The 27,647-nt window shown below is 40.6% G+C and overlaps 1 protein-coding gene across 5 annotated transcripts in view; it reads right to left on the bottom strand.

The window, feature by feature from the left end:
- pcbp3 (poly(rC) binding protein 3) overlaps positions 1-27,647 on the bottom strand; it is a 74,628-nt gene that overhangs the window by 9,213 nt on the left and 37,768 nt on the right. For all 5 annotated transcript variants that reach the window (XR_008828993.1, XM_056388830.1, XM_056388827.1 and 2 more), the window contains exons 6-12: positions 10,224-10,385; positions 7,014-7,037; positions 6,884-6,916; positions 6,572-6,688; positions 5,730-5,861; positions 3,207-3,335; positions 1,557-1,631 (exon numbers count right to left, since the gene is read on the bottom strand). Coding sequence is in view for 4 of the 5 variants with exons in the window: in XM_056388830.1 (XP_056244805.1) it covers positions 1,557-1,631; positions 3,207-3,335; positions 5,730-5,861; positions 6,572-6,688; positions 6,884-6,916; positions 7,014-7,037; positions 10,224-10,298 (585 nt within the window). In the remaining variant the exon portion in view is untranslated. The remainder of the gene's footprint in view (positions 1-1,556; positions 1,632-3,206; positions 3,336-5,729; positions 5,862-6,571; positions 6,689-6,883; positions 6,917-7,013; positions 7,038-10,223; positions 10,386-27,647) is intronic.

Below are 27,647 nucleotides of genomic sequence, written 5' to 3'. Positions count from 1 at the left end.
AAATGGACCCAACCTGCCTTGTGTCAACAGTCCATGCTGCTGGTGGTGGTGTAATGGTGTGGGGAATTTAAGTTTTCTTGGCACACTCTGGGCTTCTTAATACCAATCAATAACCATTTCAGTATCACAGCCTATCTGAGCATTGTTGTTGACCATGTGCTTCCCTTTATAGCCACAGCTTACCATCTTCAAAGTAACACCACAAAGTAAAAGTCGTCTAAAACTGATTTCATGAACGTGACAATGAGTTGAGGGAACTTCAGTGACCTCCCCAGTCCCAATCACACGTTTAGAATCAAATCTGCAGAAATGATGTGATGCAGTCATGACAACATGAAGGAGAATCTGAGACTAAAGAGAGGCCCTACCCAGTATTAATATGGTGTTCCTAATAAAGTGCTCGGTGAGTGTATATACTACATTATATCAGTGCACAGGAATCAAAATGTAGTGGCAGTGGAGGCACCTTTCAGCCTTGTCATGATTCCTCATCTTTGGTTCTTAGGTTTCATCCTCAATTCATTAATTCAAGTCTATAAACCAATCACCATCATTTAAAATCTCAGTACAAACTATAAATCTGTATAAATTGAAGTTAAACAATATATTTTGTGTACATGCATCACATTCAAATACCAAATGACTGGAGTGAACACAATAACAGGAGCATCTGCACAGTGTGATGCAATCCAAAGTGACACCATCAAAAACCACAGCTTCAAAAACAACCACACTGTTCACTGTCTCAACAAAACTGAACAATATAAGCTTTGCAGAGGTAGTATTTATGCAGGAGTTTTGTACGAATTGTGTTACACCCTCTCTGGGTTTATTTATTCTTCTAAATTTTCCAAAACTGGCTTGTGCTTTTATGCCGTACAAAGGCTCAGTTGTTCCTTACCACTAAATGTTCCACTAGATGTTCCACTAAACATCCGCTGGATATGATTTTAAGACAAAAGACAAGCTCCCAATTTCAAATCATTACAAGTAATGGGTTGTGATTCTAATATTAATCTATTATATTGCTAAATTTTGAAATACATTCAAAAGCTTTTAGCCCAGATCGCAACTAAATTATCTACATTAGCTGGACGGACATTATGGTGTGCCCTGCATTCTTGCTGAGGCTAATGTCATTGTTGCTGAATCAAACATCAGGATGCTTACAGGTACAGCTCCCTCCCTCCCTCACTTTGCTGTGTGTGCACCAACAGCGACTGCTAGTAGGAGACAGGGACACACATCAAACCGACCACGGACGACCTCCCTGAGATTTTCTCTGGCAGTATAATAATGTTACACTTTTCCTGCCCTTGCTACTGAGAGTGGACAGCTGCTTGTCAGAAAAATGTAAAATTTTAGAGTTTGAGCCGAGAATTAATGCTGTAATTTTTCCAATGAGGGCAGCCTCATTGGTAAAATTGTTGCGGTGGCATGCAAGAGTGCATGAAAGTAAAGAGGCTTGCAGTAACAGGCAGCGGCTGATGCTGCAGTAAAAGTGTCAGGTTGGCTGTAGGCACAAACTAATGAGCTAAAGCTAGCTCAGCTCTTACCTGGCCACCAGAAAAAATAACTGGGGTGGAGGCCGGCTTTGGGCGATAAGGGATGGTGGCACCTTTTGGTGGAGACTAGGAGAAAGAGAAGAGAGAGAAGACGCAGAGTCAATCTGAGGCAGACTGTGGTCCTACTGTATTTGAAAAAGACAAATACTTATTTAACAGCACTGCTCTCATGTCTGTACACCAAACATGTTAGCTTAGCTTAGCATAAAGACTAGAGAAAGGGGGAAACAGCAAGCCTGACTCTTAGAGGTAACTGAGAGTTAGATGAAAAGAGAAATCAATGCCACTCTCAGATCTGTTCATGAAATATGAAGCTACAGCCAGCAGCCAATTTGCTTAGCTTTGTAATAAAGACTGGAAAGAGGGGCTATCAGCTAGCCCAGCTCTGACTGAAGGTAACAACATGTGCAAGAAGACTCTCATATCATGTCTATTTCTCTGCTGCTCCCAGCATTATGTAAAACCACAGCATTTCATAAAAAAAAAGAGATATACTGTGCTGCCGAGTGAAGTTTACAGATGCTGGTAGGTGGTTTTTGTTGCCTCCTGCGGAGCCATGCTAGTTGTTTCCCCCATTTTCCAGCCTTTATGCTAAGCGAAGCTAACTGGCTGCTGAGTGTAGCTTCATATTTCATAAACAGATATTTAAACAGAGTGCAGTTGATCCTCATCTAATTCTCTGCAAGAAAGCGAATGAGCATATTTCTCAAAATGTCAAACTATCTCTTTAAAATATGAAAACATAAATATAATATATAAAAATACATAATAATTTCAAAATACAAAATACAAAAGAATAGAACAATAAGACCTTGCATGAGTGAAACATGATAATATATATAGTACCCTAAGCTTTTCTTTCTAAGATGGCAGGCAGGTGGTTTCAGTGAGGAAGCTGAGGAGTTCCAGTTTGCAAGCTTACCATAACCACACAGAGTTATTGATTCATGCTGTGCTGCAGAAACAAGGCTGTTCAAGACAGTGCAGGGGGCTTAATCAGATTTCCTCTGTAGCTGCTGTGATGTAGTGGGAGGAGTATCCATTTATGTGTGGTGTGTGCTTCAAATACAAGACACAGCTATGGTGTTCTTAATGTAGCACAAACAAGCCCGGGCTTTCCTGGCAGGAAATTGTAGCAGCCTCTTGGATGAGAGGTGAAACAAGTATCTACAATCAAGTCTACTTGCCCTCAATTCAAGTTTTCTTGGATGAACTGGATAACTGAGATGTTCACAGATGTCTTCCTGACAGTTCTGTTGCAGAGCTATATGCAAAAATGTTTCCAAATGGTAATTGCATGATACTCAGCAGCAAAATGGAAAGTACGCAGCAGAGCACATATTTCCCTCTTAGGGCATCCAGTACACAAGCAGATTGCTTGTCAAGATGACATTTATGGACATCAATTGCCAGGTGTTTTTGACCTGGGCATAGACTGACATTTTTTTTCTTTTTCTGAAGCAAATATAAAACATTTAGTTCCTGTGAAAATGTGTTACTTAAGGCGCATGAGTGCATGAGTTTCTAGCAAGAAATGCAGCACAACCCAGAGGTTTTCCTAAGGTGTATAACAGAACTTAATTCTTAAATCTCATTAGCATTCAAATTCAAACAGCTTTGCTAAATCTTGTCATACTCTACCTCCAGCATTACCACGCAGATCTGTTTGACACACTGGATGATGGCTTCTGGGGTCCCGGAGATTGTCACTGCACGTTCTGTGGAGTTGGGCAGCATGTCCCCCGCCACCTGAACTTGGGCCCCTGTGGACTGGAGTAGACGAGAGAATTTTAAAGAGACTTGACGATGTTGAAAGGATTCAATTTGAACTCATACAAGGCTGTGCGGTGCTCTGAAGGGTCTTACAGGCGCTCACTTCCACCAGGAAGCACACTGAAATTGAAAAGTACTCATTCTGCCAATCATTATTGATCAACCCACACTTCATAGTGCAGACTGTATAAAAGACTCTGCCCCTGTATCAACACTTTTTCAGCATCTGAAAAAGCACTACGATTGATAAGCTGCTTGTGATGGACCATCTGGGAGGGCAACATGCTGACTTCAGGAGCAGAGTAACAGGCCTCTGCTTTTAGCTCCAAATATTCTGCTTCTCCAGACTTCATCCTGAAGGCAGGAATGACGCACTCTCCTCTTTCAGCAGTGGAGCTTTTCAACAGATTATGTTCAATGTTAGTTGGTCAATCCACCACTCCAATATCCCAACAATTATTCGATTTTTTTCCCATTAAACATCCGTAGCTCCCAGATGAATCATACTGACTTTGATGAGTCTGAACAGCTATTGGATGGATTGCCATGAAATTTGGTGCAGACGTCCATGTCGCCCAGACGATTTGAGTTTTCATGAACCTCTGACCACACCCAATATCACAGTGTGAGCTATTGTACTCGTGACAACACCTAACTGTGATGTAGCTTTGTACTGTGGTGGTAGCCTATAAATCACTGCTGCACTGAGTGTGGAAGAAGCATGTTGTCAGCACTTGTTGGCAGCGCAAATAGGATTATTAGACTGAGAGCAGTTACTTTTTTAAATTAACCATCAGACCATGTTAGCATGCTGACAGTAGAAGTTAAAAAGTAAAGCAAAAATCACAGCTGTGCTTAAATACAGCCTCACAGAGCCACTAGCATGGCCTGAGACTCTTAAGCCCCATTTGGACAGGATTAACAGCACAGGGGGAGCTGGGGAATGAAAAATTCAGTGGGCTCTTCGGTAATTTAACAAATTGTTCAGGATAGCATTTTAACCATTGGTGAATTACTGGATGTGGTGTGTAACAGGTATGGACATTCACCAGGAAAAAGCCGAAAGAGGCATGGGAGACGTGAGGGAGCAGATGTGTGAGGTAAATTTGAGTCAAAAATCCTGCTCCTTCTGAGAGTCATCACTCCGTCAAATCTTCACACGCAGACATGAGACAGTTATTAATATCATTCAGTGTGATATACACTTCCTGAGGACATCATTATCTCCGACGTTCGCCCCAAATAAACGTACATAAATGTGCTTAGAAATCACAGAAAAAAAGGTGGCTCTGAACTTGCCTCAGAATCATCAGGTTCTTCAGTTTTCTTCTTTATCAAAGTAATTCAGTGCTAGTTGCTTGGACATCAATGGGCACATTGCAAACAAGAGTTGCTAACAGTTAATTCAGGATACTTTTAATGGAGCCAATTTCTGAGCAAATATAGGCTAAAAAAAATGTGGCTCACAGTAGAATACCAGTGCCTCCCTGTAGCTGACATTACAACGGCACATTTATGGGGGCTTGCTCTGCTGATAGCTTTAATTAATACTGCCATCATATTGGTTCTGAAATAGGCCTGTGTATTAGATGTTTCCATCTATCGGAGTAGCAGAAACAATTTTGACTTTTTCCACCTTCACACAAAAGTAAAAGTTAACACTGAGCAGATAAAAAAAAAAAAAAAAAAATGGACCGGCGGTTCTTCACAGAGAAAAACCTCGGAGATCCACTTTAAAATATAAGAATGTTGCTCCAGGCTGGATTTAAATTACCGGAGGACTAGTGGGTTCACCCAAAAAAAAAAAATAGGAAATGGCGGCTATAATTATTACTGGGGTGGTGGTGAAACATGACCCACATGTATCCTCTGTATGGGATGAAAAATGATTATAGACTGCAGATGTTGCCACCCGTCTGCGTAGCCTGTTGATTCACATGTGTGTTTTGTGTGTGCTCCTTAAGCCTCCCATAGCTGGAGCACATATCTGACTTTGCACCCTTAAGCTTTTAGATCCCGTTCGAGGACAACACCTGTGTGACACAGAACAAAGGTTAGGTTACGCACTGTAGTCGCACTCCTGCTGGAGCCCTCCAACCATGTCACCCTGCCACCTCTCAAGTCACAGCTTATGACAGACATATAAATATCTTTTAGTGAGTGCGGCCAGTTAGTCCGTCCTGATTGGCTGAAAAAGCAAATAAGAATGTCAAAGTGTTTTCACCCAGAGTTGAATGGTCAAAGAGAACATAGTAGTGTCACCAAAACCATTTGGCTGCACTACATGTTCTGTTTGTCTTTCATAAAGAAACAAGGTTAAACTGGAAAAAGTCAGACTCTTACATCTGTATAGTAATTGATAAGTTATCCATGAAAAAGTCCATATCATACCTCTCTCATTTCTTTTATTTTGGAGCCTCCTTTTCCTATGAGGGAGCCACACTGGCTGGCTGGCACTACAAGCCTTAAGGTGACGGGGGGCTTGCTGGTCGCTGGGCTGTTGCTCATGGAATTTATTATGTCCTGAAAAAATGAGAACATGTAATGTTTATTTTGCAAGGGTAATATTTTTCTCAATGTGCCCGAGGAGAGCAGCAAGGTTTCCCTGTAAATAACGAGCGTTGCGGTCAGGTCGAGCACATGTTACACCGGTCACAGCGGACACAGCAGTGGGTCTCATCTTACAAGTCCCAGCCCCAGTGGATGAGTGACTCAATTAGATGAGTGACATCAAAGACGTCAGATCTGAGGGAGAGATAGCTGAAAAGAAGATGATTTAAATTCAGCTATTACAACCAAGTGATACAGATAACTGTCACAAAGACGTACTGTGAGTCTTATGCATGTCTGTGCCCTATGAGAAAAATCTCATGACGAAATTTTTATTTACGACAACAACTAGATATAAAATGGAAATATTATACAAGCTAAGTTGCGGTCTGTTAATACACAGGCAGATCCCGGTGTCAGTTGTTTCAAATTGAGACGGCAAAGCTTGCAGAATAACTGTTGGAAATGAAATGACAGTTAACACTGATCTAAGACAACACAAATAAACCCCCGGCTGTCTGGAGTCTTTGTCTGCGCAGACAGAGTGCAAACAAAGGTCTGGAAATCCTATTGGACTTCATCAGTGCATGTGTCTCATGAGCTAAAAATGTCAGCTTGTTAAAGTTCACCATACTGTGCATATTTTACATGATACAGACTAAATGCTGCCACTAATCATCTACCTCCTCAAATTTGTAGGCAATCATGGCGAAAGCCTTGAAGATGGTGTCTGTTGGTCCGGTGATGGTGACGATCCTCTCCGGACAGTTGCCTTCGGAAATATTGATTCGTGCTCCACTCTGGAGAAACAACACATGGAGTCATTATATATATGCGATGTGAGACCTTAATCCTGGAATACATCTGGACCAAATCTGAGTCTGTGTCATGAGTTTGTCATTCATTTCAAGATATTTTGTATTGCTTATTTACTTTTTTATTATTTCTTTGTGATATCTAATAAATTAAAGATGCCTCTAAATACTGAAACTCACCTCTTCTCGCATCTTTTTTACTGTCTCCCCTTTCTGGAAAAAAAAGCAAATCAGTAATCCAAAAATAACCCAAGCATGGTATGAGTATGAGTATGGACATAAACATGTGTGAGCGAATAAATAGGCATACCTTTCCAATTATACTTCCGACCTCCTGCAATAAAGCACGAAAAAGAGAAAACAATCACCTTAAAGAATCTCCTGCATAAATGTACAGTATTAAAACTGCTCACTGGTGATAAGGTGTAGAACAGTACAGGGACATCCAGAGGACGCTGAGCTACATGGCGGTGTCGAGGGCCACGCTTTTCATATGCATGTAATTAGTCTTCATGAGCTTGGCGTGGCACAGTGCAGAGGGAGCAGAGGGGCAGCGCTGGCTGCCAGCGGCAACAGTCCCTGACGTCTCCTCTGTTACTGTGAGGGTCACATCCATTGTGATGTTGAAGCTGCAGGCCAGTTGTTGTTCAGAGCCAGCTTTTGCCCCCTAACCATCCATTTATATCTATCAAGCACTACAGTATGTAAAGCCTCACAGTACAGATGCCTGGTTGTTACTCTAAAATATTCTTTGTTCAAGGTCCTTAAACAAAGAGGCATCACTCGTGCGACGCACTTTTTTGCTGCTGAAGTTATTTTTCAACACACAACCAAAACCTGGGAAAACACAGGAAAACTTAAGGAGGACTCCTGTTTCACAAACAGCTACAACCAAACTGATATTTAACCACCATCTGCATCAAAAGTCCATACACACTTCATCGGTGAGATTCCATTCTTTTACTTTTTAATATTTTGTATGTCCACTTTTTGTTTTTTTTGATGACAGATTCGATCCTCCTGGACATGGATGATTGCAGTCTTACACAACTCTGGAGAGATGTTCTGTCTTTCCTCACAGATGATTCTTTTCAGTTGCTCTTTGCTGGAGTTTGTTTTTCCCCCTTCTGCTTTAAAATAGCTCAGAGGGTTTCTTCTATTGGTTTCGAGTCAGAGGACAGACTTTGGTCAGATCAAAGTTTTCACTTCTTTCTTCTTTTGCAGTGTGTTTGGGATCATTGTCGTCCAGCATCTTCCTCTCCTGCCGAGCATCGTGAGACTGGGAGTCTTCCTTTCATTCAGTATTTGTGGACCATCTATAAATGTCATCTCCTCTACACCGTTCGCACTCGTGCAGCCCCGTATCAGCACATTCCCGCCTCCATGTGTCACTGTGGGCACAATGCAGTCACTGTGGTGATCCTGTCCAAGTCCACGCCGAACACGCTGTATTTGGTTTCATCTGACCAAAGAATGTGCTGCCAAAATTCATCAGGCCTCTTTTCAAACATGCAAAGTTTAATCTTGCAGTTTGTCAGTGAGCAATGGTTTTTCTTTTTGGATGTTGTCCCTGCAGGTTGACGTCATGCGGTGTCCTTCACACTTGGGCTAAATTAGAAGCAGTCTGCTCTTCAAAGCACAGTTGTGTAAATAGTGAAGTGTACGTTGCATCATTTTTCGACTACGGCCACTGGGCCTATTTGTTATTGGTAGTATGGCTCTTCCTGTACCCCCTAACCACTGCTGCAACTCTCTTTCAGCTCATGTTCAGTAGCCCACTGATCCTCTTGTTCCCCCTCCCATCTTGATGAAGTCTCACAGTCTGATTTCTGTCTTGTTCTGGCAGTTCCTCACCGTGTGGAGCTATGTTGCATTAGACACAACCCAGGCTGAGCCACAGGGGCAATCACTGTTGTTGCATTGAGGTTTTAAATATGCATAAGATCAAATACCTTACATTTAAATTTAAAAACAATACAATTATTGTAAGATGGTACAGTTTACAGTAGTTGTAAATAACTGTAAACTACATTTTTGTAATATTTCACATGGGTGTACTCAGTGTGGATGTATCCTGTATGTCCTGTGCTAACCAGTTCTACTTAGATAAAAGGGGAAGTTAGAAATACTTGTCACACCACCGAGTCCACCACAAAATCTTTCAGATGTCCTGGACATCAAAACAGAAGTGTGGAGGAGTGGAAGCGGCAGGCAGGCGCTTTGGGCGAGTCTGGTAGAAACATGTCTGGGGAGCAGTCTACAGCCCATTTGAATGAGCGGGGGTGAAGTGCGAAGGGATGGTGCTGGCAGGGTACCTGCGCCCACACCATGCTCACCCAATATCCGCTCAGTTTCTGCTGTGGAGGACAGATGCGGGTCACGCTGCCATAGTCCCCACCTGAACCAAGCATGAATGATCTCAAACAAGCAGGCCAATACACACACACACACATACACACACTAACTCTGACAACCTCTTAAAGAGTATGGGTTGAGATGAGATGAGATGAGAGAGCACTACACATAAGTGCCTGAAAAAAAAGCATGGGCAAGATGTTGGTGCCCACTTAAAGGTTATAGACTACACCCTGAGAAATATGAAAAAACCCTGAGCAGAGTCGAAAGCACAGGAACACTGCAGAGGAAGCCCATCACTCCTTAAGTTCTTGAGTTTTTACTTGTAAGGGCTCCAAATAACCTTTCAGTAAAGTGAAGGACTTTACTGAATGGACATAAGAAAGCTAAATACAAGTGCTGCAACTTAATGAAGAGCAGAGAGCGCCAATGTGCCACCTCTGTAAAATTGCAATCATACAGTCTAAGCCAGTTTCACTGTGGACCGTGAAAGTATTGCAAGTTTTTTTTTTTTTTTTTTTTCTCATATTGAGGCTTGTAACTGTGATAAACCAATGATAGGAACTTTTATGTTGTCACCAGCCGGATCACGCCGTATACTTGTTTTCTATCTCAGCCTGATGGCGCGCTAAAAGATCACATCCAAGGCAAAAACTGGACGGTCAAAGTGGACAGCTGGTCAGCAACAGGAAAAATGAAAAGGAAAGAGAGTGAAGAGACAGATGGTGCATTGAACAGTGATCCCCCACTGTCAAACTAAATAGAAAAATTGAGCTTCCTACATGTTTTCCCTGCTTTCAGTTCAATCCTAAATGTTTGATCATTATCATTAGAATGAAAAATGTTTGAGGAGGCATTGTTTGGCCTCCGTATTGTTATGAGGTTGGATGTGGGCTGCCAACATTTTTGAGATTTTTAGATGGGCCGCGGGTTTTGGGAAAGGTTGGGAACCGCTGATGTAAATGTTGAAGAGACTGAAAAGCTCTACTGGAAGCAGTAGAGCCAGCTCCCTCATCCTAAACACCAAAGGTGCCATGTTTTATTCCCAGCTAGTCCAACGGATTGTTTAAAAGATCATTAACAACTTAAAGGCCCCTGAAAATGAAGATAAATTCCCCATATGTTAGTTCTCACACAGCCAGTATAAGACTCTGTGCCTGCCTACTTTTCCATGCATGAGGAGGCGGATGGTGAGGGTGACATTGAGGCCACCCTCTGACTGGACTTTGGTGGGCTCCATGCTGGGGGGGAGGGGGTAAGACCGGTCCTGGAATGAGATGTCCTCAGAAGGAGAAGGAGAAGGGTGGTATTCCAGCCAGCCAGTCACCTGCCAAACGCAACATCATACAAAAACACATTAACACTATTATTCATATGTGTATACTTACATATTTCAACAGGCTAAACATACTGGATGATGCAAACTTCTGAAGAACGCAGGTTGCCTCATCTATATTCAAGCCGTCAGACTCACAAAATGGTTAGTTTCTAATCTTACCATGTTACTTGAACACCACATGAGGCCTTCAAGGATTTTAAGTGCTGGCTCTTTAATTAATGCATACGGTAACTGTTCATTAGCTCTTGACAGCATGTATTTTCCATGTCTTTGCGCATATAATAAAATAAAAGCTTCTCTAAATGCTTATATTCCAAAAGAACATTGTGGTCACTTGTATTTCAGGAGCCTTACAGGTCATAACATCTCCTGCTGCTGCTGATACTTTAGCCAAAGAATTTGGACTAAAAATAAAATAGTGGCGTGTCTGCAAAGTTGACACAGCAAGGCATCACTTTTATGAGGTCCCCACACAATGTTTGCCCCATGAATGATACATGACTGTGCAGAGGAAAACCTGGTGATAAGCAAGTGTAATTAGATTCACTTCCACCAGCTATTTTTTTTTTAAATCTATTTGTTAAAATTGAAAAAGAAAATATAAAAATCAAAAACAGACATTTGTTTTATTTCTTATTAGAGACCACAACACAACAAGATGATCATGTGGATTGCAAGTCAAAATACTGACCACTGCAGGAAGACAACTATGCAAATCATTTGTCAGAAATGACTGTAGCAGAGACTAAACTAAATGATGGTAATGAATGCATCGACTAAACTACTGGACACGAATCTGCCTTTGCAATAATGTTCACGTAAAGGTGCATCATGATGACTTGCAGAACACTTAGTGGCAAAGTCCTCGACAGTAAAAGGCTCTTTTCCATGAGTCAGACACTAAAGTTTTCCTGCAGTGCCTTCATTACAGTCTGTCAGATTACTTTGCCTCCCTTTGCCTTTGCTACCAAGGCAAAGGCAAACAGGACAGTCAGTCTGGCTGTGCCGAAAAAGTGAAGGTTACTTTTTGTTCAGAATAAGTTATAAGAAATGACCCAGTGTTTTTTGGGGGTTTTTTCAGAATCAGAATCAGTTATATTGCCAAGTAGGTTTTCACATAAGAGGAATTTGTTTTGGTGTTTCAGTGCATTAAACATAGAAGAAGAAAAAAATATAAAGAGAGATAAAGCAAAGCGAGTACAGCAGGTGGGATAGCTTAAATATAAATGAAAGAAAATGAACAATAAAATATTTACAATAAAAATGTGAAAAAGGGGGAATGTGCAATATCTCACAGTTTGAAAAACTGGAATGTGTGTAGCCCCAGAAAGAAGTGGGGGGGGGGGGGGGGGGTGCGGTCTCTGCTGATGAACCTGTGGCTATTGTCATTTCACCAAAATGTTAATTTCAAGTCATCAACAGATCTGCTCCCTGCTGCCCTCAGCCACCCTGTAGACTCTCTGCTGTTCATTACCTGCACAAGTTTATCATTCAGTTTCCAAGTGATATCAAATGGCCTCAGGTGTTCTCTCCAATCACTTCCTCTGTAGACTAACGCTGGGCTGTTCTGGTGGTTTCAGTTGCTTGTACGAACTAATTCGAATTTTCACTCAGACACAACCTGAGGCTATTGTTGTTTTGTGCCCATGCAAGGAAAAAAGAAATAAAACCCCGACCTCCTCTGTACCTTAAAATGCAGGTTGCAGTCCATGTCATTAGAAACAAAAATATTATCCAATTAGAAAGAAAAATATTAGATCTATCATATTGGCGAGACAGTGCCCAACAAACACTCAACAGATTTGAATTTTGATCAGCAACTGAATACCAAATTTTGAAATTTAATCACTGCTGAATATTTAGTGTTGACATTTAAATGCCACTGGATTTATTCCTGAAGTATTTGACTTTGAAAAGCAACTTTCTGAATTCACGACTTCTGAATTTCACTTGGTGAAATGTTAATTTCAACATTCTGCATTTTGAAAAATTTTCCCGCTTGTAAACATTAAAGGTTCTCAAAGTCAGATAGAGAATTAAAGGTGCACTATGCATTCCTGCCTGCGTGGTTTCAGCGCGATTTTATTTTTGTCTCAAATCATAGGCATCGCCCCTTGATCCGCTAGCTGCCTGCCCCCTGAATACACTGTGAAACAACACAGGCGTCACAAACGGCAAACAAACACTGGGGGCACAGGCTGTGCCCTAAAACATAACAAACCACGTTCCAGCCAATCACCGACAAGATGGTTGGGGGAGGGGGTGGGGGTTAGTGCGCGTGCACATATGGGGGGGGGGCAGTGAGCAGAGTTGATAGAGTATCGTGAGTATCTGAGAGTAGAAAGCTGGACGGCGCCGTGAACTAGGTCTAACGACTCAACGATATATTTTGGGAAATGGCCGAGGCACAGACACGACCAAAGAAAAGACGTTCGGATGAATATATGGCGAGGAGGAGAGAAATGGAGAAGGAACGAACGAAGACCCGCATTTATATTGGGGAATCGATTCAAAGGTGGTGAGAACTCCGCCAGCAGAAGGGCTTCCAGTCCGATGCAAACATGGGGGGGGGGCTTGCACTGTTTTGTTTGGTATTTACTTCGAACGTCAACAGAAGTGACGTCATGCAGGAATGCATAGTGCACCTTTAATGTGATATTCAAAAGCTATGTCCTTGCTCTATTTCAATCACACACAGTTGAGTCGTAACTAGAATCACCGTCTCACAGTTGTACGCCTCCACCAACCAGCCAAGTTACAGGAAATATGGTCATTATGTCTCCTTCCTGAGCTACAGCATTGAATAATAGCCAGAAGTGTTCTTGCAGAACATTATGATGTCACAGTGAAGTTTACCATTGACCATTTGGATATAAAATGTCATCACTTCATTTTATCCTTATAGACATTTGTGTCAAATTGTGTCATAATTAGAGCATTAATTTGCCAGCTATGGCCGGAAACGTGATTTGTGAGGTCACCGTGACCTTGAGCTTTGACCTTTCCCCGCCAAAATCTAATCAGTTCATAACTGAGATATCTTGCTCACGAGAATGGGATGGAGAGACAACCCCAAAAACATTAAAAGTCAAATTCAGATGCAAAAATTCAAGATAGAAAATTCCGATCTGAACATCCAGGACAGCGAGGAGAAGCGATGAAGCCTGAATTACTTGAGTCCCCTTCTCCAGTATTCTTTCCATCCGGAGCTTTATGAATTAATTATCTGTACAATTATAACAATATGGATGCACCTGCCTAAGTGTACAGTAAGATGCATTGTGAATGTGTCTCTCTGCTACCCACACAAACTAAACATGGTGGACAGGGCCCATATTTTCACTGTGTGTGACTTGTGATTGTTTGCAGATCATGTAGAGAGTCTGCTTGTTGGCTTTTTTTCAGTTTTTGAAGAATGTGTAGCTGGTTTTTAAAAAGTAATTAGAAAATGAACGCTGCAGGCTGTTTTTGATTATCACTGTCACAGTTGGATCTTAAAGCCACCTGGTTTCTGACATCAACACTTCCAGGTCATTGTTACATTACATCATTTAAATAAGGTCTGGTGGATCATTTGCTATCTGCTTCAGCCTTGGAAACACATGACGATCAAGAAGGAAGAAGCAGCTGCGTCACCGCTTTAGCAGTAAATGTATAAGAGTCTCCACTGATGGTCTGTATTCAGCGGCTCTAATGACCTCCTGCAGTGCCTTCATGTGCGCTTTGGGTATTTGTGCAACTCTCTTAGCACTGGGTATGTCTTTCTCTGATTCTGACTCCTATACAAATGTCAGTCAGGCATGGAAGAGTTTTGAAAAATGTCTTATATATACATATATATACAGGATATATATTCAAATATTCAAATTGTTCAAATATATTTGAACAATTTGCACAACTGGTATTCGTCAGGAGGAAAAGACAAAGAAAAAACGGTTCCCTACCTGCTCCTGATTTCACAAATAATTCAAATTAGTTTGGACACTGCGCAGTGATAGATGTGGTGTCAACACAAATTACTCACAAACAAATCAAACAATGTGGTGCGTGGACTTTGAGGCTTAGTGCTTTTTGCACCTCTTGCTGATGTTATTTTTACGAACCAGCTCATGAAAACCTAGAGAGCAGTGAAAAAAACTTTTTGTGGTGACAAAACAACAAAAACAAAAACAACAAAAACCTATCTGTATAAATGTGTCGGACTTGCTCCGGGGGCTAATGATGGTAGTGTGTTTGGTTAAAAGCGACAGACAGCAGGATGTGTTGAGAAGCAAAGGTGCTAACAAGCTCATGTGTCAGATAACGTTGCTGACACTGTCCAGCCATGGCTCTGCACTGATCACTCATCACTTCAGGAAACTTCTGAAGAGAAAAACTGAGTAACTGCGCAACTATTAATGCTGTTCTTACTGGGAGCATTTGTGTGCATGCTCTGGGGGTATTGTTTCCTGAAACTTATGGCAGTATTATCATTTCCTTCATGTTTACACAATCTGCCGCTCTTAGTGACGCACTAAACTATTATTAACGGTATTTCTGCATTTTTTTTTCCTTCCTGTTTGAAAAATTACTAAATACTTTGCAATCCTCAAACAACATACAACTGCTCTAAGTGTTTTCATATCACAGACAATTTTAATGTTGACAATGACGTGTATATCAGAGATATCGGCTTTTCTCCCACAGAAACTGACCCATGATTCCAATCATAACTCGGACAAATTCTGGAGCCTCTGAAAACCTTTGCATTCTCTCCTGCAGAGAATCTGATTTGTTTGCTTATCCCTGGTACGCAATGGTTGATTTTTTTCTTCTGTATGTGTTGTATATATTCACATTTTGTATACAGCAGCGTCTGTTGTCCGTTTACTGTGGAGTTTGCTGTTTGCTTTGGAGTGTTGCTGTTTTGTTTGCCTCCCTTGTGTTGGGAATGGGTTCTATGGGATATCTATTAAAAGTTGAAAATCAATGAAAATAAAACATTTTTGGTGTGACAACCTTATCCTTTAAAAACTCCCGTTCTCAAAGATATAATTCTGCTCAGTTTCTTCTGTGGATTCAGGCTGTCTCAGTGTCTCCTGTCTCTTCATGTGATCCCAGACTGACTCTATGATGTTGAGATCAGGGCTCTGTGGGGGCCAGACCATCTGTTGCAGAACTCTTTGTTCTTCTTGTCATTGAAAGTAGTTATTCAAGACTTTGGCTGTGTGTGGGGTTGTTGTCATGCTGGAGAATGACTGGTCAGATGCATCACTGATAGTGCTGCGTGATGGGTAAAAATCTAAACTGCAGAGAACTATCTGCCTAAAGCTTTTGCACAGTACTGTAGTTCAACATTTTAAGAGAGCGGTATGCCGTAACTTCCTGGATTCTCCACTGGTTGCCTGGCAGCCTCACGGTGACAAGAAGATGCAAGGTCCTGCACCCATCCAAGACACAGTCAGGCACATATTCCCCAGATAAACTACAACTAGGCATTTTTACACTTCAGTTTTTGTGCTAATTAACCGAACAGGATATAACATGGCGATTAGTTCGTTTTAGAGGTGCTGGTAGGTGTCTGTTGTTTCCTTTGGACAAAGCCAGAATTGTTATTTCCTCCTGCTTCTAGTCTTCATGCTGAGCTAACTGTCAGCGGGCTGCCTTAGTATTGAATGTACAGATATAAGTGGTATCAATCATCTCGCCTGACTCCCAGCAAGAAAGCAAATAAGCATATTTCACAAAATGTAGACATGACTAAGAGCTGAAGCGGAGAAGTTGGAGGAAGGAATGGAAAATGTATATTTCCCTGAAATGCTCTTTTTTTGTTTAAGCTTGTTCATTAAATTATTTTATGTATTTATTTTTATTGGTGTTTTTTTTAACACAGTGGAACTGAAAAGACGTCACTCTGTAAAAGGAATTAACAATGGAGACTATGTGTACTGTTGCTGATTCCAAATAAAGGAAAAAATAAAAAATAAAAAACAAACAAACAAAAAACCAAATGCGACAAAATGTAAATGGGTATTTATAGTTAGTGAGTAAACACTGACGTATGTGGAAAAAACAAACAAAAGGACAGTTTTGAAATGATGTGTTTGCTTGTAGTGCTCTAACCGTACTGGTGGATGAGGCTCTGGCATTCCACATGTGATTCATTTGTTTCTTCCAAACATAATTTGCAGCCATTGCTTCAGTAAAAACATCTACGATTCGAAGAAGAAATTATGACTAAATCTCTGGCATTATCCCGGTCAGTCAGGTGAAGCGGGCGCTTTGTCTTCGACAGCTGATGGACAACTGACAGTTTCAACTAAGGCTCATCAGGGTGACACAGATTTTCTAACCTATTTAATGTGGTGCTGCTCTGTTTATTTTTAACCAAAGATTTTAGCAGTGATGAGTCAGAGAACATCTACAACCAGTGAATCATTGGATTAGGAATATTTTAAGGGTGGAGGTGATGGAAGACAGTCAAATTATTTGTTTGGAAAAGATCATTAATGTCATGATATAAGTCAATATACTTGGCACAATCAGTTTCTTCCCCTGTGTTCTACTTGTGTTATATTTAAACCATGCACACACACACACACTCTCACACACACACACACACACACACACACACACACACACACACACACACACTTACACACACTCACACACACACACACACACACACACACACACACACACACACACACACACACACACACACACATATGTATGTTTAACTGATAAGTGTCTTTGCTGATACTTCAGAGGGAGCACTGAATGTTCAATTCATCACTCCCGGTGTCCATTCATGGCGTTTCCAAGGACAACCAGGGCTTTAGGGATGCAATTATCCTTTGACATACATTGAAGGTACAGCCGCAGCAGCATAAACCTTGATGTCAGGCAGGAATAGGAATAAAGTAAACCCCAAATGACAAAAGCCGCACAATTAAAGCAGCCTACATGTTGTGTAAATGAATCAGCTGCATAAATTTTGATGTGCTGAAATAAATTTGAACCCTGCATTACTGATGATGGCGTGCATGTTGTATCGACATTAAGTCAATGGATTGTTTTCGTTGCACAGTTTAAAAAAATAAAATAGGAATTGACACAAGAACAAATGCAACAACGGTATAAAATATGCACCATCAAACACACAATAGACTGCACTGGCTCCATATCTGTTTCTGAAGGTTTCCCGGTGAATATGCCGTCTGTCAAATCACCCCTTTGCACTCTGTTTAATGCTGCACGTTACTACACATATCCATCGCATTACCGTTGTTAGTCACTAATATGCTGTTACTGAGTTTAAATTTATGGATTCAACAGTCAGGCAGCAGACATGTAGACGAAAGCCCTCATCTTATCCATGCAACTTTGATCATATTGGTCTCTCTACTGGTGAAACAGTGAGACCTTTTTTTATATAACACTCTCTTACTTTTCCACTTTATTTGATAGTATTCAGAGTATCCCTGACCTCATGAAGCCTACACAAATGTTATAACAGTTATGACGGTGGTAAATGTCTTGGCTTTGCTGCCTCCTGATCAGCAGAGCGTGCAGAGCTTCTAAATATAGCAGAGGGCCAATTAAGTGCATTTTCTTGCCAAGAACATCTTTGAGATGATAACTTTGAACAAGAGCAGTCATCCTTTTGTTTGGATTAAACATCACCTGCTAGCTACTGTGGCCTATTAGCACCTTGCCTCTGTGGGAGAGCACTTTCTAAAATTTCTAAATGGTCTCCAAGCCTCTAACAAGCCCTGATGGATTTTTTGAAAATGAGTCGTTGGAAGAGCAGAAAGGGAAGGGTTGAATATATCCGCAGACACACGTGCTGAGAGGCCTTTTGTTACAGCAGTACTGTCTGCAAGCAGCCACCACTATCCTGCCAGACCCTCCCATTTGCCCCAAAAGCGGGCTGTAGACCTGTCATCTCTAATCAGTCAGCCTGGTTGAGATCTCAGTCTAAAGCTGACGGCCCCTTGCATTGTTCCTCTGCCACCTAGCATTAGCTTGGAGGGCTAATATAGTTTATTCTTGTGTGTGTGTGTGTGTGTGTGTGTGTGTGTGTGTGTGTGTGTGTGTGTGTGTGTGTGTGTGCTAATAATGTTAGCTGACAGTTTCCTTTTTTCTCTACTCTGACCAAAAGAAAATACAATGGGAAGACGATGCTTGTTTTCTACACGCTGTCGATAATCGTTAGCGGTTACGAACTCATTACATCACGATATAGACGAAGCTAATGGTAAAGTGTGTTTTCTATTTCCTTATCAATACAAATGCTTCAGTTTCGCAGCTGCATTATGAAGTTAAATGCACAATCGTTCAAAGTAAATCTACAGCACACACCCACACATTAAAACTCCACACACACATCTGCCTGCACAACATAATTTTAAGCAGGTAATTATTATTTCATGTTAACTGAGAGCAATTCATGGTAGCAAAACAGAGAGAACAATCAATAACATGCAATCTAGATGCAGATAGACAATAAACAGCGGGTCAACAACAAAGCTGTGATTTCTGTTAGTAATCATGAAACCATACTTCTATAATAACTATGTCAGACATAACATCTCATCCAATCAGGGCGATTCACCGGAAAACTTTAAATTTGTCGTCTGATCTGATTATTTCTCCCCGTAAAGATGTCACACTGCATGTACTTACAAATAATTAGCAAGCAGAAGGAACCTGGAATAAGATCTTCACAGCCCGAAAACCCCTTTAGCACAGAATTAAAAACTCAACATCCATGATTATTTAGAAAGTCTTTACCTTTGACAGCTCCAAACAGTCGACCACTTCAGCTCTTTACAAAAGATTAGCAAAATGAAATTGAAATATTATATCCCCATATCACTAAGACAAGATTCAAGGCTGGCAGGCCATTGGCCAAGACATGGAGTCATGTGGGCCGATGCATCACAACTCGTGACGTCACATTTGGCGTGTAACCCCGAAAATACTGCCCGGTTTGGACGGTCTAGCCGTTTCATCATCATGCTTTGACCATCGCATTGGAAAGTGTTCTCCTCTACATGGGCAGAAGACACGATGGGTGCCCTAGATTAGGATGCCCCTCGGGGTCCTAGGAGCGGGGGGGGGTAGAGGTGGTGAAGAATTGAAATGGGTGCTTTTATATTCTGAGTGACACGTCAGTGAAGCCATCCAGCATGCTAGCTCAACACTACTGTGTGCTTGCTGCTAAAAATCGGCTTCTGTACTGCCCCCTCTGATTTGACGTACTGCGCCTTTCAGTTTACATATGATGAACAAACATCACCGTGGACCTTAAAGTCGCCCTTAAACAAATTCACCCACCCCTGCTTCGGTCTTCATTTACACACAACAAACCCCAGCATCACCCCACAGTGCTTTGGTTCACTGTCGAGCTCAATACAGTAACTCATAGACTGAATTATGTTATTGCTAAACAGTACTCATGCTGCCTCAGTCAGGTCATATTGCTACATACAAATGACCATACAGTGGTGATTTTATGCCACTGTGTAGCTACAAGCAAACTGAATGAGCACTAATCAACTCTGAAATTGAATGATTCCATTTTTTACCCAGACAGTCCCTGGTGTTTTTTTTTTGTTTTTTTTTTTTTTGATTGATCGATAACACATTTGTAATTACTTTCCAGGTCACTGGGAACGACACTTGCAAACGTTAGTCTTATCTTATCGTGCTGCTTTTATGTTTGTTTTATTCATTTCACCCCGTTCTGATAGCGCCGGCTCCTGTCAATGTCTGTAAGTCACAGATATGTGTTGTGCTGTAGCCATATTGATGGAGACAGACCCTGCAAGCAATATAAACAGTATCCTGTTTGTTTTGGGTGTGTGTGTGTGTGAGAGAGAGAGAGAGAGAGAGTTTGTGTGTGTGTGTGTGTGTGTGTGTGTGTGTGTTAGGTTTCATTAACTATGGAATAAACAATCTTTTAATCTTTTAATTTTTTTAATTTTAGATGTTAGAGGTTTAGAGGTTTTTTCTAATTCTAAGTTCATAAAATCTATTTAGCCCATGGCTGCTCCAAATACTAGTTGTATTATGAGATCAACTTCATGGTAATTTTGCAGAATTTGCAAGTGTTATATTTAAGATTTAATGGGCAAATGGTTCAGACTCGGCTGTATTAAGTACACTTGTCATGGTATCAGCTGAACCTCTGCTACCCTCTTCCTAGTGTTTCAGCTACTTTTCTCCCCCGCTCCTCTCCTTTGTGTTTTTTGTTTCTCCCTTGTGTGTGTGTGTGTGTGTGTGTGTGTGTGTGTGTGTGTGTCTGGCCGTGGCTATCCAGTTCCTTCTCCCGCCAATCCACTTGCGCACTTGTGACTCATCACCTCATCAACCAGACAAGCGCCTGCAGTATTTAAACCCCGGCTCTTCACTCCAGTCTTTGCTACATCGTTCAGTTCGCCGACATGTTTTAACGCTACAGCCAACTACAAAGTTTTTTTGCCTGACTATTGCAGTGTTGTTTTTTGAGTGCGGTTTAACTCTTCTCTGCCTGCGCCTCAGGTTTAACTATGTCTGTCTTCCTGAGTTTGCCTGCCTCACCCAGCTCACTCTCCACTGCTCTGCCGTCTACCCTGGTTCAGCTTCCTGCTCTGCTGCCTCTGCCGCTGCCCTGTCACTACAGCTCCTCCTAAACCAAACCTTCATCACTACTAATCTACAATACAGAGCAATTTTGTCTGCTAATTGTATTGAACTGTAGTGCAGGTCCAGAAACACTCTAATTTTAAGAAAATAATTAAGATCCCGATGCTGCATATGGGCCCCAAGTTGAAAATATTGTAGTGCTTTGGGCTGAAATGGTCAAAGTAAGGGAGGTCAACCTCGTAAGGCCAGCACACCACACACAGCTCCATCATAACACACTCATGGACACTGTTGCCTGATCCACGTGTGGTCACAGTCGGTGCTTTAATTAATGACGAAAAAGCTGATTAACTTATACAAAATTGTCTATTGAGGATTTATGTTCACGCTGTAAAGATCCAGCCAAATGGACCTTACAGTTAGTAAAGTGTATACACATTGTGTCATCAGAGCTTAACTGTGTCTTAGTGTTACAGTTTATCAGTGTCATATTGATGTCACATCCCAAAGCCACACATAAGTGAACTTCACAGTCCACATATACTGTATGTTTCAGACTTGACTCCATCATACACCTGAAAATCCACCACCATTCATTCAACAGAGAAACTAGTGTCTCTTTCTCTAAGATGAAACAATCTCTGGTTGAGCCTCAGTGCTACACATGCATTAACCAAACTGTCTTCACTTTAATTTTGTCTTTAGGCAAATAGAGGGATCAACATTTGATAATAGAGATAATCCAATTTGCCCACAACCGTTTAAGATATATTAGACAGATATATTATTCAGGAATAGTCTTTTTGAATCTGTTAATTATTGTTTAACTTTATTCATTTAGTCTGTAAAATGTCAGGAAAAAAATATATAAAATAAAAAATAAAACTCCATAACCATTTACGAGAGCTGAGGGCCACATTTTCAAATTGCTTGTTTGCTTGACCAGCACTTCAAAAACCAAAAGATATTTATCTTATAATAATATAAAACTGAGAAATGCCGAAAATTCTCACTTTCTCCTGACTGGAACCGGAGAATGTTTGTTCATTCTGCTTGATAAATGGCTGTACGAGTATGGACTAGAAAAACTTTGGTCGAACAAATGTTTTCTTCTGTTTTTTATTTATTTGGATCGTCTGATTAATTGACTATTCCTTTCAGCGTGTCTCAAATAGTGTTTTCATGTGAATATTAAATCTGCACGGTCAAATATGTTGTTTACAAAATACTGTGCATTAGACTACATTCTGCTGCAATGCAGTTGTGACCTTTACTAAGGAGCAGTCTGAAATGTGTTGATAAAATCATATTGGGTGTTGCATGATTAATTATCTACAACCTCCTGGAAAAGCTTCTGGCTGCGCTTGTAAATTAACATGGAGAGAGAGGAAGTGGGTTTTTTTTTTTTATTTTACTTTCAAACACACATTTTAGCAGTGGGGGGAAAATATATTTGAAATGTTGAAATACTAAAAAGACATAACCATATCAACAGTAATCATACTGTAACTTCTGCTAATCAACAAAACGACAGTGAATCATTTACTGATTTAAGATGCTAGCAGCTGCTTGTGTATGCTTATGATTACTCTGGAGCATTAACTGTGGCCCTCATGACTTTAGTATATGCAAAAACTTGTATTTTGGTTTTGGTGATAATGACAATAAATCATTTTGTCATGAAGCTGTAGATAAAAATGGGCTTTAATATTTCAGTACCGTGCTTGATCCACTATAATATCACAGTAACCAGCGTGAAACAGGCTCCCCGTGTCTGTGCTTCACGATCCCAGATATTATTGTAAGTTACGTATATGGTACCCACTCCAAGGACCTCTCAGGTTTAAGCTATTATCTTTCCTTCTAGGGTTAATACAATATCCACCTAGACCTTGATCTTTTCAGAGGATGAAAAGGTCAAGTCAGGTAATAATCAGAGTGAGACATCAGGGGATTGTTTTACAACAAAAAAAATTCCATCTTACATGTATGTATTCTTCTGAAAGCCATTACGAGGGGTTGAGTGACAAAAGGGAGGCCAGAGAGGTCAGCTTACTCTAAAATGTATCATTTTCTCCTGAACATAGGATTATTCTTGTTTCTGAAGTGTGACTGAGGAGGCAACAAAAAAAAAACATCATTAGACCGCACATCCACAAAAAAGAACCATTAAAGTCTAAAAAAGTGAACAGGAGTCCTTCACATAGATCCAATATGGCTTTCCAATTAAGCGGGACAATTCACTCAACAGGGAGCGCATTGTTCAGTGATCTTCAGGCAGTGGATCTAATTTAATTCGCAATGACACTTTTTCATGCATTTTCAGTAAAAACAGATCAGGGGAATCCAACCTTTATTCCTCCTGAGAGCTACTTTGACGAAATGAAAGTGGCTGAGAGCTACTCGTGTCTTATGTTGATTGATCAGTTAATGTAACATCATCCAAAAGAGTTGCTAACGCCGCATGTCGCCTACAGCAAACCTGACATAAACAAACTTGACAGCAGCATAAGTAATTTGACTGACAACTGTTAAACAAATAATTATTTGGTGGGTATTTGATTTGATTGCATTTGGAGCTGATTTACAGAGTGAAGGTCCCGTATTGTTTAAAGTGAGATTTCCATATCTTTTTTTGATTATAAAGCAGGTCTAGGTTCTGTGAAGCTTAGCTACGTTTTCATAGCCTCGCCTGTTAGCTTCACCTGATCTCTGCCTGCACTGCAGCTTCTCCACTGAATGGATGTTTACAATGTGGCTTCATTTGCTCGACACAAGTCAGTAAATGTGTGTAAACTTGTCATCGTAGGAACAGCGGTTACATAACCTTTGAAATGAGCCGTGCGCGTACACCATAGGTGCGCTCCGGCACGTAAACAAACAGCACCACACCTCTGCACGTGACAGACAAAAACATGACAGATCCAAAGGCAGATGAGTGGCTGCATTTCAGATTCAAAAACTGAAGACAGTGCAGAGCTGGATGAAAGCAGAGCCGTATGTAAGATGTGAAGAAGAAGCCATGTGTACCTGTTCACACACAGTGTAGCCGGTGCACTGGGTAAATTAACAACGCACATTATATCTATTATTTCTTGAGTCTAAACTGTTGGTCATGTTAAAGAGAAAGTGCATTAATGTGTCCATTTGTAATGTAAGCATTAATGCAACCATTTACAGCATTAGTTCTCTGAGAATCTCATTCATATCCAAGACAAATTGATATTGTAACTTAAATATCTCTAACTGAATTTATATCGAATCTGGAATCAAATTGAACTGGGACCTTTGTGAATTGGAATTGAATTGATTCAGTAAATCAGTGGCAATACCTAGCCCTAATTTTTATTCAATCACTCAGAAGACAGTCAGCCTCTCTTCTGATTGGCTCACTGACCTGTTGTTACTATAGCTCCAGAGAGAAGCCTGAAAGAGGAGATGGTTTTTGGTTCTTAAAACCACAAATATATCTTCTTATGGATCAGGATCACTTCAAATAAAACTCAGGAAAAGTAAAATATCTTTAATGTTTGTTCTAAGCATCCATGGTCCATAAGTATTATATTCTCTCAACCTTTGGGCATGTTACTCCGAAGGGGGGAGCAAGCTACTGAAAGCTTGCGAGTGATAAATCACAGACCTCTGTAATAGCTAATATTAACAGAAGGAACAAAGAGAATCACAAAGCACATGTTCAGCCCAAAACAAAATGAATTCCCCGAAAGCAGCATCCTTCTTTAGCTTCGGTGCCCACAGCACTGTCTGAACTCTCTAATTGGATCCCACCACAAGCCATATACTCACTACATCCTGTAACATAACATATTACCAGTAGGTGAGTATCCTGTCATGGTAGGCTGTCAGACAGCTCTTTGCTGCATGTTTTCTGACCATACCTCTTATTCAACAGTACTGTTCACTGACAGTGTTTGAAAGCTTTGGAGACTGTCCTCCTGCCAGCAATGTAAGTGGTATAAAGGGAGGGTATATTGTATAGTCGATAATATTGAATGGCTCAAGTTGTTAGACTAAACTATTCTGTTTGTACCTTAGGCATTGTTACAGAGCATAACATATGATCCACATTCATATTGCTTTTGCTGAGAATGTGAACCTAACAGGCCCGTCTACACGGAAAACATTTGCCTCCAGGGAGGGAAGAGAGCGAGCCTCTACATTTCTCTGTCATCCCTAATTTTAAATGTATAATTATAATACCTGTATTTTTCTTTATTTTGTCAGAAAATGTTGTAATCTTAAAATAGTTTTGCTGTATGTCTTAAGACAAAGTCTGTAACAAATGAAATGCATAATTCAGAATAAAAAAAATAGCGAAAGCAGGCACGGTGCTTTGTGATAGTGGAGCGAGGAAAAAGAGCACAGGCCACATGTGGCTCATTGACCTGCTGGACATACACACCAGCAGTGGATCATCTACAGCAGCAGGGTCAGGGCAGAATGAGATGCAGCTGGATGCTCTGGACACGGGTGTCACTGGCAAAGCTTTGGTCACATGGAGGCACATGGAGAACAGAGATATGGGGTTTTGTCACATTGCATCATGAACTTTTCAGGACTGGCAGATGAAAGTGGAATCACAAAAGAGATGCTTCAAATTAAAGGTGCATGTTCACTTATGCTGATTCACAGTGATCATGATCACTGTTCCTTAATATAAACAGGGAAAAAACAAACGTGTCTTCAGTCATCAATAGTATATAATATAATAATAATAATTGAGTACGATTTAGTGTGTGTACTGTACACAGGGTTCCAACTAACAGTTGTTTTCATATGTTGTCGGATCAACTATCAAAACTACAAAAATATTCAGTTTGCAATGACGTAAAAAAAAAAAAACTGCAATAAAAGAAGCTGGAACCAGGGAATTTGGTACATTTTCTAATATGATTAATAGATTATCAAAACAGTTACCGATGAATTTTCTATGAATAGAGTGCCGCAGGAATGATTCCTGAAACTCTGTAATTAGTTAGCATGTTTTATTCTATGACACAAATTATGTCAGTAAAAACCCCAGTCCTGATTTCTCTAAGCTTTTATGTCTCTTAAAAAGGCCAGTCACTAAATGAGATTACAGAGGTTGTCAGGGGCGGTAAACATCATCACAGCGAACATTAAAACTGCTCTACTCACCAGTCCACCTTTACAGCCTGGTTGTGTTTCAATTTTGTAAGAGGAAAGGCTTTTGTATATGTATTTTCATAGCCTAACATTATCTTTTTACTTCTGGTGATTACATTTAGGCTTCAAAAATCATAAACGTGGTGTTCATTAGTGAAGATTATCCCGCTGAACAAAACATATAAACATCATAAACTTTTGTTTTTTTCACAGTTCATTTTCTCCAGTTATCCAAAGACCAATGTAAAAATCACATTGTTTAGTCAAGGGAACCAGGGTGATGCTAACTTCCTGGTTGGCCTACAAAACGAATTGTTTCAGCTGTAGCTTTACAGTTGTCTCACATGTGGTCAATGAATCAACTTCACACTCCCACAGCTGTTTTCAGTAGCTCTGGCTGATTAGACCTCAGGTCAGATTGAAGTTGTACAGCCACTCAGCCTTGAGAAGAGGTCCAATCAGGAAACAGAAGTGTAAAACCTGTGTGAGTGGGCTGGTGGGTGTTTCACTACTTTGAGCTGATTTCTTTGTAAGCTTATTCAAACCATTAAGAAAAAGCTGCATCAGCACTGCAGGATCAATAACAAACTATTCTCACACACGCTGGTCCTATACGCACAAAAAAAATATACACATCACCACTATCATTATCTATAAATGTAGATACTAAAGAGCAAGCGGAATTATTCAGTAGCTGTGTTCATTGCACATTACTGAGCTTATTACCTAAATGTGCCTTACTGAGAGTAAATATGCCACCTGTGGTATATTACCAGGAAAAACATATTAATAGTTTCTTGCATTTGGTAGATGTTGCTTTCATACATTTTTCTTCTCTAATGATAGAAGGGAAAAAATGCAGCTTTTGGAGATAGAGTACTTAAATAACCAAATAAATGACATTTTCTGCCCTTTTCAATATCCTTTTTAAAGTTATGTTGGCAGCTCCAAGCAAAAGGTAAATGTTTGAACATCCTTGACTTCAAAATCCAGAATCATGTCAAATCATGTTTGTCATCCTTCTGGTCTGTGATGCTTTATATGAAAGGAATATGAAAGAAGGAAGCAAAAAAAAAAAAAAGTGTATCTTTCTCTGGATGCTGCATTTCCTGGCAGCTCATGAGAAGACAGTTTGTATTCAAATGTTCAATTCAGATCATCACTTTGGGCAAGTGTACATACCCGGTGCCAGAGTTTAATTTTGGTAATTGTGTGGTTATAGTGGTCTCAATTTACCACTGTGTTAAGGATGGTAAAGATAGTAAGTATCAAACAATTAACAATATGGTAATTCCATGCAGCTGCAACACTGTGAAGTGCAATCAGCTGCACCCTGGCTTTTTGTTTAGTAAAAGCAGACCAGTCTGCAGCTGTTTCCTCTGACTGAAGCGACCTGTCAGCAGCAGCCCAGTCAGTCTTTTGCTGTGCCCAGTTACGTACTTTATGTGGAGCAACACATCCAGTCATTGTCTCTCTGAGTGATAGCTGAGCTCT

Source organism: Seriola aureovittata, chromosome 11, assembly GCF_021018895.1.
Source record: "Seriola aureovittata isolate HTS-2021-v1 ecotype China chromosome 11, ASM2101889v1, whole genome shotgun sequence".
NCBI lineage: Eukaryota > Metazoa > Chordata > Actinopteri > Carangiformes > Carangidae > Seriola > Seriola aureovittata.
The sequence above is the reverse complement of the archived record's forward strand: the minus strand, read 5'-3'. Positions and strand labels throughout refer to the sequence as shown.